At 46.7% G+C, this 21029-nt stretch overlaps 1 protein-coding gene and 1 long non-coding RNA gene across 2 annotated transcripts in view; one reads left to right on the forward strand and one right to left on the reverse strand.

The window, feature by feature from the left end:
* COL23A1 (collagen type XXIII alpha 1 chain) overlaps positions 1–21029 on the reverse strand; it is a 288152-nt gene that overhangs the window by 21012 nt on the left and 246111 nt on the right. Inside the window, exons 6-16 of the mRNA XM_059712890.1 lie at positions 20787–20813; positions 18610–18636; positions 18072–18098; positions 8837–8953; positions 8091–8126; positions 6372–6398; positions 5897–5923; positions 4306–4350; positions 3814–3876; positions 2851–2895; positions 2084–2161 (exon numbers count right to left, since the gene is read on the reverse strand). Of these exons, the coding sequence (XP_059568873.1) occupies positions 2084–2161; positions 2851–2895; positions 3814–3876; positions 4306–4350; positions 5897–5923; positions 6372–6398; positions 8091–8126; positions 8837–8953; positions 18072–18098; positions 18610–18636; positions 20787–20813 (519 nt within the window). The remainder of the gene's footprint in view (positions 1–2083; positions 2162–2850; positions 2896–3813; positions 3877–4305; positions 4351–5896; positions 5924–6371; positions 6399–8090; positions 8127–8836; positions 8954–18071; positions 18099–18609; positions 18637–20786; positions 20814–21029) is intronic.
* LOC109280921 (uncharacterized) lies at positions 8948–15550 on the forward strand. The gene is made up of 3 exons (XR_002087407.2): positions 8948–10629; positions 12009–12317; positions 13026–15550. It is a non-coding gene; the product is annotated as an uncharacterized LOC109280921 (long non-coding RNA).

Below are 21029 nucleotides of genomic sequence, written 5' to 3' on the forward strand. Positions count from 1 at the left end.
ACAGCTGCTCTAGTCTGAGGCCTCGGATGGTTAATCAGGATTAGGGGTATCGCATCAGACCTCAACCCTCCTCCCTGTGACCCTCTGCTTCAGGGCTCACTGCATTCACTGGTCAAGAGGCTGAGGCTGTCAGTGCAGCTTCAGCATATCTGTCTAACCATGCTCTGTCTGATGCACATGCTTCTATGGAAGCTGAGCACTGCAAAATCCTGACGTTCAACCCATCAGCTGCCCCCTGCCTCCTGCCCTCGCAGCCAGCTCCTGTCAGCTGTCCTCTCCCATAGGCTTCTCCTTTCTCCCAGAACATTTGTAAGGACTAGAAGGAAATTGGCTTGTCAGCTCCCCAACTGCCTCCTGCATACAGAGTGACCACTCTGGCCAATGTCTGGGGAGGTAGATGCAGTCCCTCCTTGCAGGGTGTTTGGCTTATACCAGTTAGTCCTGTCCCCAGCTCAGTCTTCTGGAGAACCTGTCCCCCTCTCACAGAGCAGGGGGACCAATGAAATACTTCTGCTCCCGTTACTGGTCAACTCTGCTATGCCGGGACTACAAGAGCCATCCTTTTCAGCAAACATCCACTGGAGATGAATGGGGCCTCTCTGCTTTAAGGGATGCCCTTAAAGTGGACATGATACATCTTGACTTTAGCAAGGCTTTTGATATAGTCTCTCGCAGCATTCTTGCAACCAAGCTGAGAAAGTACGGGTTGGATGAATGGATTGTGAGGGGGATAGAAAACTGGCTGGATTATCAGGCTCAATGGCTAGTGATCAATGGCTAGAGGTCTAGTTGACAGGCAGTCTCAAGTGGAGTGCCCCAGGGGTCTGTCCTGGGGCTGGTTTTGTTCAATATCTTCATTAACAATCTGGAAGATGGGATGGAGTACACCCTCAGCAAGTTTGCGGATGACACTAAGCTGGGGGGTATAGTAGACAAGCTGGAGGGTAGGCCTAGGATTCAGGGAGACCTAGACAAATTGGAGGATTGGGCTAAAAGAAATTCCATGAGGTTCAACAAGGAGAAGTACAAAGTCTAGCACTCAAGACAGAACAATCCCACGCACCAGTACATGCTTGGGACCAACTAGCTAAGCGGCAGCTCTGCAGAAAAGGACCTGGGGTGACTGGACAATAAGCTGGATACAAGTCAGCAGGGTGCCCTTGTTGCCAAGAAGGCTAACGGCATCCTGGACTGCATTGGTAGGAGCATTGCCAGCAGATCAAGGGAAATAATCAGTTTGCTCTATTCTGCACTGGTGAGGCCACATCTGCAGTAGTGTCCAGTTTTGTCCCACCTCCTCCCCCCCACTATATAAAGGAAGTGGAGAAGTTGAAGAGAGTCCAGTGGAGGGCAACAAAAATGGTTAGGGGGTTGGGGCACATGACTTATGAGGAGAGGCTGAGGGAACTGGGTTTATTTAGTCTGGAGAAGAGAAGACTGAGGGGGGGATTTGATAGCAGCCTTTAACTACCTGAAAGGAGGTTCAAAGAGGATGGACCTGGACTGTTCTCAGTGTTGGCTGATGACAGGACAAGGAGCAATGGGCTCAAGTTGCAGCAAGGGAAGTTTAGGTTGGATATTAGGAAAAACTCTCGCTAGGGGGGTGGTGAAGCACTCAAACGGGTTACTTACAGAGGTGGTGGAATCTCCAGCTTTGGAGGCTTTTAAGATTTGGCTCAACAATGCACTGGCTGGGATGATGCTTTGAGCAGGGGATTGGACTAGATGGCCTCTTGAGGTCCCTTGCAACCCTCATTTTCTATTTTCTGTGATTCTGACTCCTTTCCAAAAGCCACACTACTGATTAAGCAGCTCCTCTTGGCCATAGACCTATGGTGAACCAAAGAGAGGAACAACTCTGGGGGGATAACGTGGGCACTGTAAGAGGATCTCCTTGCCAGTTCACTTTTCAGTTTGACAGTATTCCAGCCCTTTTTTATTATCATCACACCAGAGTGAGGAGTGACTCCCAAACCACTCTTGCATGTCCCCAGATCAGTAATATTTCAATGGCTGAATTTCAATTTATGTAGTAATTGGCTCTAATCCTTATAAATTGGTATCACCGTAGAATGGAGCTTACCTTGAATGCATCCAGGATTCTGCCATCATAGTCAATCACGACAGTGTCTCCCTGTTCACCCTTCAGACCAGGTGGACCCTGGAAGACAAAACAGCGTTGCAAGCATTTAGACATGAACCTGGGGCCAGCATCTGAAAAGCAGGTAGTGTGGTAACAGCAAGAATAGTCTTAGGACAGCATAATTTAGGCAGCCACAGACACATGCAAAAAACAAACCCCCCTAAAACCACCAAGGCATCTAAACTCTCATTGATTTCACTTGCAATCAGGTTGAAATCAATGGGAATTTAGGTGCTTAAATAGGGGTTGGGTATCTAAATGTCCTCTAAGATTTTGTTCTAGATACCTTGTTATTTGTCAGCATATAAATACCAGAGATTTGATCACTAGAAGCTAAGAGAAATACAGATCAAGTCCTGGAAGAGCCTGGAAGTTCATGGAAACAAGAAGCAGAATATGACCTGCCTAACTGGAATCAGACCTGTTTTCCTCTTTGGAAAAAGACAGTGAGATCTTCCAGTGACTGTAGATAGCCAGTACCTCTGTCATTTACAGAAAAAAAAGCTAGAAATGATTTTACTGCATTTATGGCAGTTCCCTGCACTGATCCAGCTCAGTAGCTGTAGGGTGGTTTATTTAAACCTGCTCCATCTGCCTCCCTCTTACATTGCACTGAACTTCCAAGCATGCTGCAAATGATGGACAGAGGACAGAATAGCTTGCACAGAGGCAAAACATGAGAGGCACAGTTAACAAGGCAAAAATACCCTTGGTCCAATGGGTCCCAGTCCTCCTTTCTCACCAGATTCACCCTGAAAACAAACATCACGTTTATTACTTCAGAAATAAGAAAACATTATGGAAAGAAACTCAGATGTTTGTGCACTGGAGCAGGCACTGGAAACTGGATAAGGGGAGGCCAGTTGCCTCGGTCATGCATATGATTTTTGCCACGCCCATGAAAATCCACCCAGAATTTAGCTCTGTTATAAGCTGCTGGAAAATCACAGATCTGGAAATCACACAGCAAAACAACTGAAAACCTGGAATTAAGATTAGTAATATAAAAAATGATGCAGAACTATTTAAATCAGCCTTGTTATCGTGGATTCAGCAGTAGAATGGCTAGAGGCAGTCTGCAACCCTCATTTTCTCAGCTTTGCACGCTTTAATGCATAGCAAGGAGCCATGGCTACACAGTGCACAAAACACACATGGATGTGGATTCTGTTAAATGGCGAGCAGTTGATGAGGAACAGCTGATCCCAAATAGAGGCCATGCTAGGGTGCCATTGCCAAGTACATGAAAGATGTCTTGGGGCACTTCTTTGCAGTTATGAAGAAAAATTAACGAATTGTGATGCGCACAAGCACTGCCCAAATGGAAGAGATACAGTCTTAGCCAGCATACAACAACTGACACAGCAGCAGAAGGCGGTGCCCCACAATCCTTGCAGGAAAAAAGGCAAGTTAAGAAAAGTGTGCGACACTCCAATGGAAAATGTCAAAAAAGTGACAACTTTGGAACGTTTGCGCATCTCCTTCTCCAAACCAGCTTTACTCAAAACACCAGGCAACAAGGGAACTGTTCAAGTTCACATGCTCTAGTTTTGTTCTGCCTTTTCAGTGCCATTTTTAGAAAGCAGTTGTTTAAAACTCCTACAGAGCCAAAACTCTCCCCAAGACCGCTGTGATCAGCTTCCAGCTTAACCAACCTGGGCTTTATTTACCTTCGAGCCCGGCGATCCATCTAGCCCATTCTCCCCCATGGCACCCATGTTTCCTTTTTCCCCCTGAAAAATAAGATCATTTAGATAGAACCCTGCCTCCCAAATTCTCACGTGATAAGCACTTTAACTCTGACCCCGGTAAGACAAAGCCATTTTCCCAAGGTTACAATGCTCGTGGTTTATCTCGATTTCTACAGGCATGCTGGAAAGATCAAAGCTTTGCTTTCATTCTCAAACGTCTCTGAGAACTGCCTACATGCAAAAGGGCATTTTTTTTCCAAGCTAAAATGAAGCCTTCAGCTTTTCAAACTTGGTAAAAGAAGGCACGTTCACTGGCAAAGACAGTCCCAAAACTGCAGCCGTAAGGAAAGTGTGGGGACTGATGAGTCCACCACACTGCAAGTGAAGCTGTTGTAAGGACCGGCTCTGAAAATGACCATGATACCAGTAAAGATGCCAGTAGAAATGCCCAGGCATGGGGCTGAAATTTACCTTAGGTCCTTGAAGCCCAGGCTCTCCACGAGCTCCGTCGTCACCCTGATGGAACAAAACACATACCGAGTGTCTGTGTGAGACCAAAATATAAAGGCATCAACATGCAGGACTTTGAGCAGAAGCTCAGCGATGCTCACGAGCTCTTAACCCAACGCTGGATGTACAAAGGCCTGAGGGGTGCCTATACATGTGCTCGGGGGGGGGGGGGGGGGGGGTTAATTAAAGCAGCTCCTACACAGCCACTCTAATTAATGTTGTAAACCCCTGTGCATTTCTAAGTGTCTGTGCGGGCGCTTTATCTAAAACTCAATCCACAAGGTTTAAATAAAGCACCCCCGCAGCCATTTTGAAGTGCATGGGGGCTTAATACACATGATGGCGAGGCGAAGCTAGAGCATCCTGGCACCTGCATCACCTGCAGGTCCTGCCCCGGCTGGTCTGGGACCCACAATGTACACTATGCCCCCTCCCTGGCCCAGTTTGGGATGCACGCTGTAGCATAGGAGGTGTGGGTGATGTGGGGGAAGCTGGGGGCTTTGTGGGACTGATCCTGCTCGTGGACTGGCCCAGCACCACTCAACTGACTCGTGGGGCAGGCTGAATTTGACAACCCTGCTTTAGAGTTTGGGCTTCAGGTCTCCGAGAGGCACTGTGCATTACAGTGAAGGATGCCCACTGCAAAAACCCAGAGATGGGATGAATACTCCTCTGGCTTTCAATAGGCAACTTGTGCTCCCTCCGGCCGCATTGTCAGCTGATCCACGCAAGCTTTGATGGGAGGCCCCAGCTTTCACCCAGCACTGAGCTGGGGGGTGAGCACTGCCCATCATGCCCTCCTGTCCTCTGCTGCTGAATTCAGCAGGGACAGGGAGGAAGAGGAAGGGTGAACAGAAGCAGCGTTCATCCCCTGGGCTCCAGAGCCAGGTGAAAGTAGGGGCCCATCCTGACCTAACCCTGGTCAGCTGGTGAGCTCAGAGCTCATTGCTTCGGCAGGGCTCTAACAGGTGCCTGTGCTGACCAGGCAGTGAGTGCAGAGCTGGCCGTGCACAAGCAGTGCAGCTGAAGTGGGTAATAGCTGCACCTTCTTGTGCTGCTCCAGGATCTTCCGCTGGTCGTCTCCCTCCTTGTCAGAGTGTATAAAACCCTACGTACACTGCAGTTGTAACCAGTAGGCTTCACTCAGGTCACTGAGATCTCTGTGCTTGGTCAGACCCAAGACATTCAGACAGATCAATGCCAGCCTGTTGCGGGGCACCGTTCTCACAGGTTCATCCACTTGATTTCCCAGCAAGAGGGCCCAGACTTACTCTCCCGAGAGGCCATTTTGCTCTTTTGTTCTTGATCTCCTGGACTAATCTTCCTAGGCGGATCATCCTAATGAAAAGCATGTCGGCAGCCCAGCAGTGTCTGTTTCAAGGTCACAAGATTGCTATTTAATTGAACATATGCTAGAAATCCCAGAGAATATAAGGAATGAATCAGTGCAACCAACCATGACTAGAACGTTTTACGTTGTTCCTGCAAATGCTTCACTAAGCATTTCTTGGGGTGGTGGACAGCACAGAAGGAAGAAGAATCAACCTCTTACCTTTTCCCCTGGAGTCCCAGGTTCACCCTTCAGAAATGGAAAACACAACAAAACAGAAAAGGGAGGCAAGTCAGTAACGTGAAACCGAATAAGAGAAGTCACATGCATGCTCAAAATTAACTGCTGTGGTGAAAATATGGTTGTGCTGTTGATCGACATCTTCCCCCGAAATGCCAAAAGTGCATGTATGTGTACATAAAGAAAACCAAAACCCAAAACACCCTCTCATTCAAGTGGTGTTATTTCCTCTCATTTTAATAACTTGCACATTTCCTGCCAAGATGATGATTTAAGTGCGGAAGTTTACCGTTTCAAGGCCATTTTGATTCTTTGCCATTCTTCCCTTGGATTGATGCAGGGAAGTTCACATCTAGGTGAAAGAAGGCCAGGCACAACCCTGCACAGCTCCATGGAAACATTTTGAGGATCCCTGACCTGTTAGAATTCGAGATGTAATAAGCTATTTAGTACTCACTTTTAGTCCTGGAGGTCCCCTTGCGCCCTGTAAAAAGACAAATGAATCAGAATATCTGGGAAGAAACATCTAAGATCAAAAACATCCATTCAAAATGTTTTCAGTCTTGTGGAAAATGGCAAAGATGCCAATGTCTGTTGCTTTTACTTATGAATATGTCTATTCTCAAAGGTTTTCTAAATCAGGACCCAGAGTAATAAACTTCTCTCTTAATGATTATATATTATATATGAAAAATATCCTATCAAGCCATTTGTTACCTGCTTAAGAACTTCCTGCCACCCAGTACCTCTTATATAGGCACAATGATCAACATGAAGGTGTTTCTGTGGTTTACCGGTTTTAAACTATAGTCAACTGAGAACATGCACAGTATTAATATTTACCAATAATCTACCAGTGATGAAGCAACAGGATGGGTTAGTTCAACAGGACTACTCTCGCTTGAAAGAGCCCTGCCTATGGTGACTTCCAAAGCAAATGAATCTGGGTAGCACCTGCAAAGACCTTGCAGGACGTCCTATTGAGTTGGATTATTTAGTTTTAAAGTAGACTCCCTCATATATCTTACTTTGTTAACATGGTCAATTTGTGGATATTAAACCTCTTCACAGTCTCCCCTTTGGTTCTTTTCCTGTCTCTCCTGGGGAGACTGAACATACCTTTTCCTGCATCAGCCTCTGCCTGCATGTCAGAGGCTTTACTATCTTGCTGATTGCTCTTTTTAAAGGGTTCAGTGCTTAGAACTGATTCTTCCCTCCGTCTTCTTTTACTACTGGTTTATTGTCCTACAAAATACTTAGCACTTTTCATTCTGTCCCACTTCAATTTTTACTTCCACAGTTGGCAGACAGCTGTTTTAAATATACATTCTGGTATATTCAAGCTGTGTCCTATGGTAAAGATGTGCAAAAGGTCTGATGTCCATAGAAGAGTGCTTCCAAGAACATGGTATAGAAAGCAAGCACAGAAGAAAGGTGTGGGACAATGGGGGAAAGTGACCCACGATTACCAAGTGTGCTTTGAGAAGAAACCCGTCCCTGGAAAAAAAAAACCAAACCCCCAAAACTTTGCCTTGGGGAAAGCCTGCGACACCACTGAATCCTCATCCATCATCGGTGCATAGGATTGAAACATCAGCCAATTTCTAGCCTCAAATTTCACAGCTAACTCCCGATGAAACTCATTTTCAGACTGTAGCAGAAGTATGAACCACACTCAAAGGAAGCCTTGATGGAAATAAACTCTCAGGAGGCAAAAAAATAAGTACTTCCTTGTATAACTATGATCCAAATTTTGGAAGAGTAAGGTATTACTGAGAGAGTCAGGAGTGGTGGGAGCAAGGACAAAGGATATATTTACAGAAAAGCTATGATGAGAAAGGACTCACCTAATTTTGGTTGTTTGGCACAACACAGAAAGCTGAAGTACCAAGGCAGTACTTGATTTATTCAGGAACCTGAAACTTTTCTCCAAGCTTGACGGCTGTCCATCTCTGGACAGGTCCAACCCAGCACAGTAGCACCATACTTTTTTGTCTTAATTAGCAAGTGATTACCACACACAGTTGAAGTAATTTACTGTGTGGGGGTATAGGATGACATAAGTAAGAGAATTCAAGTAAAAAACTGCATATGTAGCTGAAGCAAACACCCTGTGTTTAGTAAAGCAGACTTAATCCACTAGTGCCAACACAAGCATTGCACACTGAATACTAACCATCACACCGACTTCTCCTGGCTCTCCTTTCAAGCCCTATGGAAACAAAAGGTTAGCATCAATGAAGCTGATTATTGCTATCTGCACCAGCAACCTTCATTGTCCAAACTGTTCAAAACTAATTACTTTAAGGTTTATTAATTTTATACCCTAAATTTTGACTTACAAATGAGTTGGAGATTTAGAACCAGGTTAGTGAAGGTTCTTGATCAGGACAGAGGTAAAAACCTGATTAAATATAAAATATATATATATTTGCTAACTTTTAGCTCTTTGCCATGAATGCTAGAAAATATGTCTGTCCCTTCCCCGTTTCCCCTCTCTGGATGATACCTTTTCCTTGACAGTTAGTTTCGACATACTATAATTTCTCAAACTACCAGGGAATTTAGATCCTTGTCAGGCTACATTCAGGGAATCGCTAGAAGCAGCTGTTCAGAGGCCTGGGGTGAAGTGGGAGAGAAACAGAGAGCTGAATTGTACCCATTTCCTGAAAGCCTCTCAGTAAGTCACTGGTAATCCAGGCTATCGGCACACTGCCAAATGGTCTCATTTCGCGGCCTTCCCTGCATGGTGAGGGCACGCAGGAAGCATACAATCCTTAGCACTAACTGTTGGGGACACATGGTCAGATCAGGCCCTTTGCACCACTGTGTCTTGACCTGTCACAGCTAGCATCCTGCTGAAGTGCACTGTGGGTATTATCCATCTTATTAAGCATATTCTTTGTATTTGTTGTTCCTTACGGGAGGGCCTTGTGGTCCCCTGGGGCCATCTTTTCCTGTATCTCCAGGGGGCCCTCTTGCACCTGGTGGCCCGGGGGGACCAGGTGGGCCGGCAGCTCCATCTCGACCTTGATCACCCTGTAAGAAGTTCAGACAAATGTTATGGCATGAGAAAAAACACGAAGAGGCAAAAGGTATGCCCTAAGCACTGGAGATGCTGGGGGACTGGTGCCTTGGTAGCACCATCAGTATAATTTGGATGTCTGGTCTTGGAGTGGTGGTAAAGATTTTAAGATGGACGTTTAAGGGGCTTGTGGGAAACGTCCTTGATTTGCCAGGCTACATTTGTGATACAGGTACAAGGCTGCTGGGCAAGCCCCAGAGAAGTCCAGCTCCCTTGAGACGTACTGCTTTTCCTCTGCATGAGGGACCAGCCAAGTTATATAGTGGGCACTCAGGCCAACATATTCAACTTGGAGTACCTAAACTTAGGCTCCAGGTCACCTATTGAAGCCCCCACAAAGCCAGCACCTCCCTCAGAGGTGGCCTGTATTTTTTTGAAGGCTGCCCCAGTGCATGTTAACGCCAGCCTTCAGTTGTGCCATCCCTATGCAGGCAGGACTGTACCTGGGCCACACCGTTCTTTTGACTCCTTCCTCCATCAGCATTTTGCCCAGTGCCTTCCCATAAACATTTTGTCTGAATAAATCCTACACGACTGGGCCTCATTGCAAACAGGAGTATGGAAAACACGAATTAAGTCATAATGTCTGCAGAGAACAACACAAACTCCAAACCATGCCTTCACCAAACATGCAGAGAGATAAGGAATCAAAATGTATTTAAGCAACTTCTTTACGGTCCAACTGTAATTGATTCAAAATACTAAACTTGCACCATATTTTGCTTGTGGGAATAACAACAAATGAACAATCTCTCCACTTGCAGTGTTAAGGATCTTGTGCCAGATTGTTCCAGTTAAACATCCACAAATTCTTCAGGATGAGGTTCAGGAGGTATGCGCCAAACCTGAAAGTGCACGGTGCAGCTCACTAGCTATAGATCCGCTGGTGAGCACCCGCTGCCCAGCCTCTATGGTGCAAGCCGATTACTCGTACACATGGAATCCACAATGGAGAGATCCATGAAAGTTTGGGTTGTAAATCTTTTAGCAACATCCGTACAGTGTGAACAAGATGAGGAGACACCTGCATTTAAGATGGTCCATCCACAAATCAGTGGCAATGACACAAATCCCAAAACCTTTTGATAGGACTTGTGCTCCAATAATCACTTGTGCACTTTGGAAGATACTACTGCAAACTCTACCCACTGTCCCCAATTTTGTCTCGGTTGAGAGACTGCCCACCGAATTTTGCCTAAAGAAAAATTAAGGGAAGGGTGTGTGTGAGGATCCTATGAAAATGTTCTATGTTATTTTGTAATTACTATTGTTATGCAAATGGTGCAAGTTTTGCATCTAGGACTATGCCTTCCCCACACCAAGTCACACAAGCTCAAGGCCTTAGTTTTCACTCCTGTCTTATTTAGGTCAAACTCCCACAAAACTCAAATGGAGTTCTTGCTTGAGTGCAAATTCAGGAAGCATCCCTGGATTTCACTCCTTATATTTATGATATAAAATGGCAATCAAGGTGCTACCAGATAGGAAAGAAAGAAGATAGGCAGGAGGAAACACAGCACGCCAGAGGAAGCAGTTTCAAAACATCTACCTTCAGGATTCGTCGAGTGAAAGCAAACTGGTCGTTAGAAAGAAATCCGTGATTGTGGCGAGGAAAAACCATCTAAGCCAGGTGAGGGGGATGCGGAGCGGGAAAGATCAAGAAGTCAAGATGAAAGCTACAGTGTGGGGGGGATTTTTCAAAAGGCTCAGTCAATATTATCTTCCAAAAATAACTTTGATAAGGAATGAACAAGGCACATGAAAGGACATATTTAAGGAAAAGCAGCAGTGGTGGCTGTAGGTCTTTGCGTCCACAGGAGACCCCAACACATGCTAGAGACAAAAGTAGTCAGCTTTGAGCTAAATGCCACTAGAAAGTTGGCCCTCGGGCCAACTCCCTCTTCTACCAGCCCCAGGGAATATGGTTTGTACGCAGGGACCAAAGCCCAAAAGTCTCGTGTTATTTGAGTGTCTGAACGTACACGGAGATGGCTGGTGCGGGCTTTGGAAACCCTGCTTTACGGATAAGGCCGAGAGCTGAAAGGCAAGGATTCCTGGGTCTGCTAAACGTCCAGGTGTGGTCTCATTGCAGTTACTCCCACCAAGCCACTCTCAGAAAAAGGAGGGACAACAAAGCTGGATGGGGGACAAAAAACCCAAGTCCCTACCAAATCTGAATGAGCCAAAGCATATTTTACCCCCAAACTGCACGTGGAAGGATCCACTCAGCCCTCGCTGAAATGCAGCGAGGTCTGGGGAGGAGGGTGGTGTTTCCCAGTAGAACAGAGCAGGGGAGAAAAGGATATTTTCAAGGGCAAATATACAGACATTAAAATTATTCCATGAGAGTCCCCTCTCTGTCACTGGAAAGACTCTGACGGAGATCAAAGGGCACTGTATCAAGCCAGTAGAGAACCCAGGACAGTGAAAAGTGGTGGCAAGACTTCCTTGTGCATGTGTCCGGCAGCCGAGACAGGAGCTCTTGGCAGCGATCCGGCAGCAAAGGGGTGCAACCATACCACTAGCTCCCACAGATCTGCCCCTATGTCAGGCTAGACCTTAAAACTATTTAGTTACCTAAAACTGAAGACAGGCATCAGTGGGATTTTCCCCCAACTCAGAGGAGACAAATATTGAGGCAGGTTTCAAAAATCCCACCTGGTCCCTGCCTGCGCCTGAATTGCTTTTACACTGTTCACAATCTGGCCTTTGCAATGGCAGAGGCTGCTCTTTCCTACCTCCTGTGCAGCTCGCTTAAAATCAGGTTTAAACCTTCCAGGCAAAACTGAACTCCAATTTTGTTTTACGCAACCCTTGTTGAGGTAGGGATACACATTACCCTAGGAGATTATGTAGGAGAGCACAGCCAACACAGATGTGTGGGAAGCCGCTTGGCATCTTCTGTTCCTTGAAGGCACGCAACAAACAGCGAGATGAAATGAGTCATCAGCTGTCTTGGTGGTTTGAAATGGAAACATTTTCATAATCTCCCTCCATCTCTTTTGACAGCACCGCAGTTTGACTCTCCTCTCTAGCGTTTAAACAACTAACTGCAACTCTGACCACAGGGGAGTTATTTTGGATTCACCTCACAGTAAGGAAAAATCCAATCCCGCTGCGGGGACGACTTCCTGGAAACCCACTGCAAAGCATCGTCGGTGCTGTGCAGCATGGTCTCACTGACATGCATATCCACATTTCTCCCCAAGACATCAGTATCAGAAAAGCAAGGCTGGAAGGGACCTCTAGTCCAACCCACCCCTCGAGGCAAGATCGTCCCTGTCTAAACCATCCCAGACAAAATGAGGAAAAAAAAATGTAAGTGACATTTATTTTCAGCTGATTTACTGCGTAACTTATAATTTCTGTCTGATCAGGCTTCTGTTTTGTGTTGTTTTTCTGTTTCTTCTAACTCCAACAAAAAGACAATGGTAGCTGTCGGTTACGCTCTGTGAATTTATCATTACGTCCAAACATCTGTGTTACAAGAACGTTAAGTTCTCAACTCAGACATTAGTTCCTGCCAGGCTTGGGATTGCCCACATCATCTTAATGGAAGAACATAACTACCATTTACTAGGTCCCTCTTGCCCAATCTCCTGTGCACAGCGGCAGAGGACGGATGCTGAAAGGGAGGGTGAACAGGGTATGGCCAAGGTTTTTTCCACCGTTCCTCTTCCACTTGTAGCCTCCAGCCTTTCATGTCTAGGAGGCTCCGATTCAGAGGCCGTGCCTCTCACTCCCGCGTTCAATAGCTCCTGATGCTCCTTTCCTTTAAGCATGTGCCCAATCCCTGTTTGAGTCTGGTTAAACTGTCAGCTTCCACCACATCTGGTGGGAATACGGTCCACCCTTTAATGACACGCTGTGTGAAAAAGAGCTTCCTTCTGTTAGTTTTAAACTTATTACCTACTAGCTTCATTTTATGTCCCCTCTTTCTTAATTGTAACTTGGCTCCCACGTGGGTATGTAAAAAGAGGCTGTCGTTGAGTCTTTAACTGTATGATCACATCCTGTTTTTCCCAGGATCTCGGGCCCATGGTTGGGAATGTCTCAGAGCCACACGGTCAATGAGGATGCTGTCTGTAAGACCCTGCCTCGTTTATGGCTGGAGCGGGAAGGCGGGTAATGAGTGAAGCAAGTGAACTGCAGGAAGAAAGAGGCCAGCTGCCTGGTTAAGGCAGCCGAATGCCACCCAGAAGCAGAGCTGGCTTCTAGCCCTGCCTCTCCCACATGTTCCTATGTGCGGCTGGCAACATTTCCACAGCTGACCACTAATTGACTGTTCCTAATTTTTGGAGGGCATGATGTAACATCTCTCAGGCTAGATTTGCAGAGATGGGTGCTCTGAACTACCACTAAAATTAGCTGGCACTGTACTTTGAACCTATCAAGCGTGATAAAAATATTACAGGCTCTGGGGGTGGGGGGTGGAAAAAATCAGAGGCAACCTGATTTCTGGGACTGGCTTCCTTTAACCTGCTCAGCTTTAAACGTATTTCTTGGATGCTTATTTTATATCCGAACAACAAAGCATCCATATTTTATATACATACCCACACAATTTTACAGTGCTTCAAGTTTATTTAAATGAGTTTTGTGTTCCAACTTTTTACTTGTAATCTGAGTTTGGCAAACGCAGATCACACCATTTTTTCTTGTAGAATAGTTTAAGGGGGAACTTTTCCAACTGGAGTCTCAACTATAGTCTGTGATAACATTTATGACAGGGTCATCATGCAGTCTGTAGCTAGTCAGCAAAGATGTCTAGCTTCTGAACCTACCATAGGGATACACCACGCATTACTGGTAATGTCTTTGTTTCAACTAGCGCCTGTACTGCAAATTCACTGCCAAATGCTGCACTGGAGACTGAAGTACTGTATGACTGAACGGGCCTGAGACTGAAGTTGTGCAGTCCACAACTGCTTGACACCTTCATGATGCAGCCAGATGCAAAGTCTAAGTCAGGCCCACCAAAGCAATAAGTTGTCAGTCAAGTGCTTTTTAGCCAAACTGTCATCTCCTGCCTATTTTTGGCAATGCTCACATACTTTTGAGCACCTTTTCTACATCCCAGGATCAAAATGCCAAGCATACCAGACATCTATTTCAAAGTCTACCAACCCCAAGCATATTACACGTCTGCCTGTTTGTATGGTCAGTACAAACAAGATGATGTACAATAGCATAATTAATACATTTAGAATAGATAACACAGATTAGTTTAAGAGCAACAATGGGGGCTGACAGACATGCAGGCCCCCGCTCTAACTCATGGCGCTTTACATTTAAAGCGCCATGAATTAAAGCACCCCCCCGAGCCAACAGAAGTTCACTTGTTGGGTTGGGAGGGGCGGGGGGAGAGAAATCATGCTCCACTTTGGAGCCGATCGAGCACGAAGAGCCTGTTTGCAGCCTCTCTTCCCTAGCCCCATCCCGCCTTCCCAGCTCCAGTGCTGTCTGCAGGAAGGGAGGAGGGAGAAAGGAGGATGAGTGAGCTGTGGGCTTACCCAGCCTGAGCTGGGGAAGGTAGGGGCTGGGGGGCTCCAATCCACCTGCTCTGCCCCCTGCCCCTCCAGCTCAGGCCGGACAAACCCCAGCATACAGCTCACTCCCCTTCCCCTCTGTCCCTCCCTTTGTGCAGGGGACCTCAGGGGCAGGGCTGGACTGCATCGCACCAGCTCAGCCCCAATCACATGACAGATTGACCCTAGAGAAGTTCTCAGAAGTTCCCTAAATTCCCAGAAGTGGAGCCCCTTAATCTGATCCCTCATCTGATGAGGGTTAACTTTCATAGATTCATAGATGTTAGGGTCAGAAGGGAACTCAATAGATCATCGAGTCCGACCCCCTGCATAGGCAGGAAAGAGTGCTGGGTTTAGATGAACCCAGCTAAACCCCAGCTAACTTGTCACACGATAGGCCACTTAACGCCCTCTGCAGCCATGCACGCATGTCATGGCACAGCTGTAGAGCGTTTGCAGGGGGTCAGTCATGTGACAAATGTCACTTCTGTCTGCACCCAATATTCTTGGGAAGTCTACCTACATATTTAATAGGTCGATAAAAAAAAATGTTCCTTTGGAATATCTTCCTAAACTCTCTGTACCTTCTGGGTAATGACGACTCTTCCCTTGTGAATGATCTTTTTCTTGTATGTAATAGGGTTTCCCTCAGAGGCAGGCAATTATTTCGGGCAGAGGGCTACTTAATAAGTTTTGGCAAGCTGTTGGGGGCCGCATAGGCAGCCCTGCCCCTTGACAGTTGCCCTGCCCCCTGGTCACCACATTGGGACCAGAAGTCCTGCCCCCTATCCCCTGACCTTTGCCACTGGAAGTCACTCCCCTAGCTCCCCCCCAAATACTCATTTTGGGAGGGGGGTTGCCATCTTAGAACCAGAAAAAAAAAATCATACACTAGAAGTCAGGCACCTACTGTAATACATTTTAATTTTATTACAAAAAATATTTGGCATGACTTGTGACTATGTACTGTATATAGAAGAGATTGCATAATAACTCCAAAATAAAGTGTCACTCTTTTATATTGTGTGGGGGGGGGAAGGGGGAGTGTGTGGAAGGGCTGTGGAAGGGTATGTCTGTGTAGGGGGGCATAGGGTATGTTGGGGTGTATGTATATGTCTATGGGGGGTGTGGGGGCAGGGTGCGCATGAGGGAGGGTGGGGAGTCTAGGGACCCCCCCACACACTCCCCACATAGTGTGCAGTCCCAGCCGCTGGCAGCAGCAGCAGGTGGAGAGGTCAGGTTGCTTGTGCCCAGTGCAGGCATGGCTCTGGTCAGCGCTGCGCAAGAGGAGGGAGCAGAGCCTGCCGTATCACCAGGGATTTGTGCCAGCACCTGCAGCTCCTGCTTCCACCCAGCTGCAACTCCACCCCCGCACCAGCCCCGCTGCTTCCCTACCTGCTGCCCCAAGCTGCTGGCTGGGCAGAGCTCCTCCACCCGAGGGTGGGAGCGAGGCCCATTAGGGCAGGTTGGGGGGTTGTACACATGGGCGCCTCGCTCTCACCCTTGCGGATGGAAGGGCTGGGTAGGGTTCAATTCGCTGTGGGGGGCACCACGGCCAGATGAAAGTGCCTAGGGGGCCGCATCCGGTCCGTGGGCTGTATTTTGCCTACCCCTGGTTTATCTATTTCAGCTGCCTTTTCCTTGGCTCGTTGCCCCTTCCAATAACTCGCGTTTGCTCCGAGACTCCAAACTGCAGGGGAGACCCCTCGTTCTGGGGAGTGTGGGACTGAGGTGGTCTCTCTCATGCTACATGGCCCCAAGGGAAAATATGCAGAGAGGAGTCAGTCAGACTCAAGCAGAAGCACCTGGAGAAGCAGGACATGCCTCTGGAGGTTCAAAGGGTCAAGAAAACAACTGATTTTTAGTTTGGCTACCACGCTGGAAAATGCAACCATTTTTCCCTGGTTCTCTTGATAAAAATGAAAAAAAAGAACACCTTTTCCACTTACCAGGTCCCCTCCTCACTAAACTACCCGTCTCCCAACTTCCTTCCAAAATATTGTGACACGGCCATGGCATTTGTTGCCATTGCGCTATTTGCTCTGCTTGGGTGTCCTAACCTTCTTCCACAGGATCTTTTCAAGGCAGGGAGAAATTACTCCTTTGCATCTCCAATGAGGCCTAGCACCATGCGAGCTGGCCCTGAGGCATGACCATAAACATCGTAATTAATAATAATGGCAGAGCACGGGACCGACCGTGACCTGATGGACTCGATCAGCAAGGAAATCAAGCTACCACAGAGGCTGTAGCGATGATACGGACTAAACGAAGGAAGTAAAAATAATCTAGGCCAGATGCTATCAGAAGGCTGCATGCCTCAGGAACGGGAGCAGAGATGCTGAGCAGCACTGAAGTGCTTTCAAAGCCAGAGACGTTTAAACTTATTTGTGGACCACAAGCCTCGAGGGCCAGGCTGGTCACTTGAGAGTGGTGCTGAGACCCCAGAGTCAGGCGTTCCCTAGGGACTCAGCGCACTGGGGAACCCGGATATTTCATAACACGGGCACTTTGAAACGCCTGTTATTTCTGTGCATAACTGACAACAGCTGGGAACAGCTTCCAGCCTTTTTGTTCGGTTACATAAACTTTTTTGGGTTTTTTGTTCCGAAGTGCTCCTTGAGAGCTTTCATATTTAGCCTACAACTGTAGCAGTACCCAGAGCAGAGCAGGCCACAGCCTCCTTCACTCCTCGGTATTTGGGTTTGGTCAACCTGGTCCTCCTCCTCCCAACACTTTTCTAACCTAGCAGAAAAGGCATGACAAGATACAGAGGCTGGAAGCAGAAGCTGGACAACTCCAGGCTGGAAATAAGATGCAATTCCCCACCGAAGCAACTGACCTGTCGGAAGGTGGTAGATTCCCTGTCACACACAGTGCTTAAGCCAAGCCACGATGTAGTACCAAGAGGTAGGCTCCAGCACAAGCTGGAGGTCTGATGAAGAGATGAGCTTGCCATCCCTACCCCCAGCACACTACAAGCTGCCTATGTTAGGCTGCACAAACATGGAAAAAAGATCGTGAGGTCCTTGCCAGCTCTACTTGCTTATGACTCCAAGAGGCCATGCATCCAAGCAACACTGAACCAACCTCCAACTGCATATTGGCCCTGTGCCTTGGTCTTTAGGCTTAGCCCAGTTCACCCTGCAACACTGCTTTGACATGTCCTTTCTTTGCCTTTTCCCAGCAATGCCAGCCCGGCCAATGTCCATAAACTACGGGCTAATGAAACCATCACTCGCAGATACAGTGCAAAAGCCATAAATATTCTGGTGTCTCCACCATACCACTTTGTTCCTCACAATATGTTGGGTCCCATTTTCCCATCACTGCGAAACGCCTAAAGCAGATCCTATGTATTTTCTACAGGAATCCGCTCTCAGGTGCTATTTTAATTCTCCAGTTCTTCATTAGAACCTGAAGGGCGATATGAAACCTTTCCCAAACCATTGTTGCATCACAATTTGCAACGGCACATTACACGTACCTCCGCCTCCCTTTATCCCTTCCAGTTAGATAAAGAGCGAGCTCTCTCAGTACTTACCCTCGGGCCAAAGTTTCCCGGTTCACCCTACACAAAACAGGGAAGAACAGCAATCAGAGTTCAAATAGCAAGCGTCGAAGGCAAAGCATTGCTCACTCCAGAAATAACCGCCTTCCTATGGCTGTCCCAGCTCAGTGCTTATAGGAGAAAACAGCCACAAAACTATTGAGCTGCTGAAGGAATGGGAGAAGCAGCTGGTATGTGGACATCTCAAACCGCAAGCCAAGGGGTGCGTCTGAACCCTACTGTTTGGAACCGCTCCTGCACATCTGCTAATCCTTTCCCTCGGAGGAGAGAACCCAGCACTGTTTCTACCCTGATATTTCACAGTATTTCTTGCTGTACCTTTTCCCTTGCAAAGGGTTTCCAAAGTAAGGGGACAACGTAGCTTTACGGCTTCTCCCTCCATCATGAAAAAATGATACAACAGGCCTCCAGTATATTAGGGTAATGCCAGTGTGATGGAGATGACACACTTATCCGCCAACCCACTCAGCAGGGTTTTGGGAGAGAGGTTTTAGAGAGCTTAAGTTTGTACCTTTTCCCCTTTTGGTCCCGGAGGTCCCTGTAAACATAAAAATAAAAATAAGTAACTAGCACAGGCATCGGCAGACATATTCCTGTTACAACATTCCTGCTTAACAACCAGGATTAAATGAATGAATCCTCCCAACCCACAATCTCCTCTACATTTCTCCTCTTGCAGTTAAGGTACAAGCTATTTTACACAAAAGGGACAGGTCTAAGACACATCAGTGAAATCATACGTTTCCTCTTGACATAAAGGACCCCAAAAGTCGAAGAGCAAAAAAAAAGTACCATTAGCCAACATCCAAAGGACACATGACATTAACTAGATACAAGGCATTTCTTGAACTATTAAATCACTTCTAGAAACGCATGCACGGCATATCATTACAAGCGTGCTATGCCCAATAACACATCGGTTTGAAATAAATAAGGACGGGGTGCTTTCCTTGGTCGATTTGCTGATGTCTTGTTTCTTCCAAGGAGACAGGAAAGAGGAGATACAGTACAGCCTCGCAGAGCAGCCATGGAACGTGCTTTGATGCGCTTGTCAGACAAGGCCCCGAATGCAGCAACAATATTGTATTTTGTACTCAGCACAAGTAATGGTGGATTGCATGAAATGCCATTTGCTGAAGCAACAGCCTATGCAATCCAGCATGGGTTGGAGGCAGAAGGTCAGGATGGACCCTTGCTTCAAGACTGGCTGTGGGTGACACTCTTGGCCCTTGCTTTTCACGAGCAGAGGCCTTTCATCCTGGTTTGAATCTGGCCATTTGAAGGGCTGGGCTTTGCTTTTTCCCTGCCTTATTTTTTAAAATCAGTCTATATTCACTTTGTGAACAAAGTCTCCTGTGTATATGGATGTCGGGGAGAAGTGAGCATTAAACATCTAGCCTGTAACTCTTCAGAAGATCCCATTCCTCAAATTTTTTAAATAGGGATGGAAAACATAGGAGAACTGGTTCTCTCGTGAAATTTCTTTCTTTAATATTTCTCCATTTGGGAGGGCCAAAAAAAGACGGACTAACTGATTGACTCTCTCTCTCATGTATAAAATATACATGTAGGAAACACCAACTTTTTCAGATGACTAAAAACGTTCAGTTCATATTCAGTTTGAATGCTGGGTACAGACACCTTGACTAGATGGTTGATCATTTTTCTCCTACTACAAAATCAGGCAGTTTCTTTTCTGCGTAGCAATAAAGATGCAGTGTATCTGCAGCTCTAATGAACCACTCCTGAACTGGCAAGCAACAAATGGCTAGAGTAGCTTTTCAGTCAAAATTACTGGAGAAGCCTCTGCTCACTCTCTCAGTAGGAAACAGTTGCTCCGAGACTATCGTTTGAGAAGGGTCCACATGGTGCCCTCTAGTGAATATGGAGGGAAATGTGATGTAAAAGCAAATTGCAAAATAAGTAGATGCACAAAGAGCAGTTCTGGAGTAAATATCCTCTAGGATGAGGTCCCATCTAGAGACCAGGATTTTAGGCAGATCTGCTCACTTGTGACTGCGGTGTTTCCTTACTCTTTGCCTTGCCGGTACCCAGCTAAGAGGCAGCCCTCGCTTCTGCTCCTGCATCAGCAGAGTTGCTTCCTCAGGTCCATTTTAAGGACAATCCCTTGCACCTGTGCTAAGTCAGGGACTGCAGCAAGGCTCTTCACATTCTCCCAAGGGCAGAACTTGGCACATCTTTACAGAGCTGGTGTGGAGGGAGGAAAGGACCCAGCTTAAGTTCATGGGGCAGTTAGGAAAGCACTTCTCTTCACTTGCAAATGAGCAACACTGGATGCTGAGGACCCCAAAGCCATGCAACTCCCAAATGCCAATGCTACAATCACCTTTCAGAGTAAAAACACCCATAAAGGCCCCAACATTGCCAGCATCTTATCAATAGACTTATCGTTACATACTATGATTAGTTCTGCTAGAGACAGCAGGGTCTCACATTGATGCTGCAGCGCACCTGGGTGATGCTACCCACCCACAGGATAGTAAATGAGACCATCCCAATGACTTCTTTCCCATGGGTAAGTCAGTGCGTGCTAGAAATCGCACAGCAACCTTGTCTCATGCATAGTTGTATCACAGATCATCATAACTGTGTTGGAATTGTGCTCCTCTCTCATGAAGCAAGTAGAAATAAACCCATGGTACATTTGACACTTAGAGCTCTACTTACAGGCTTGCCATCCAGACCAAGAGGCCCCTAAAAAAAAAGAGGGAGAGAGGGAGAGAGAGAGAGAGAGAGAGAGAGAGAGAGAGAGAGAGAGAGAGAGAGAGAGAAGCAAGGATACTATATTAGAAAAACAGGACTAAGTCACAAACACAAATTTAGTCATGTTCTAAGAAAGACTCTAATTAAGACAGAGGATATATTGGTTACATTTCTCTCTCAGACCAAGAAGAGTATGGTAAGAGAGGA

Source organism: Alligator mississippiensis, chromosome 9 (assembly GCF_030867095.1).
Source record: "Alligator mississippiensis isolate rAllMis1 chromosome 9, rAllMis1, whole genome shotgun sequence".
NCBI lineage: Eukaryota > Metazoa > Chordata > Crocodylia > Alligatoridae > Alligator > Alligator mississippiensis.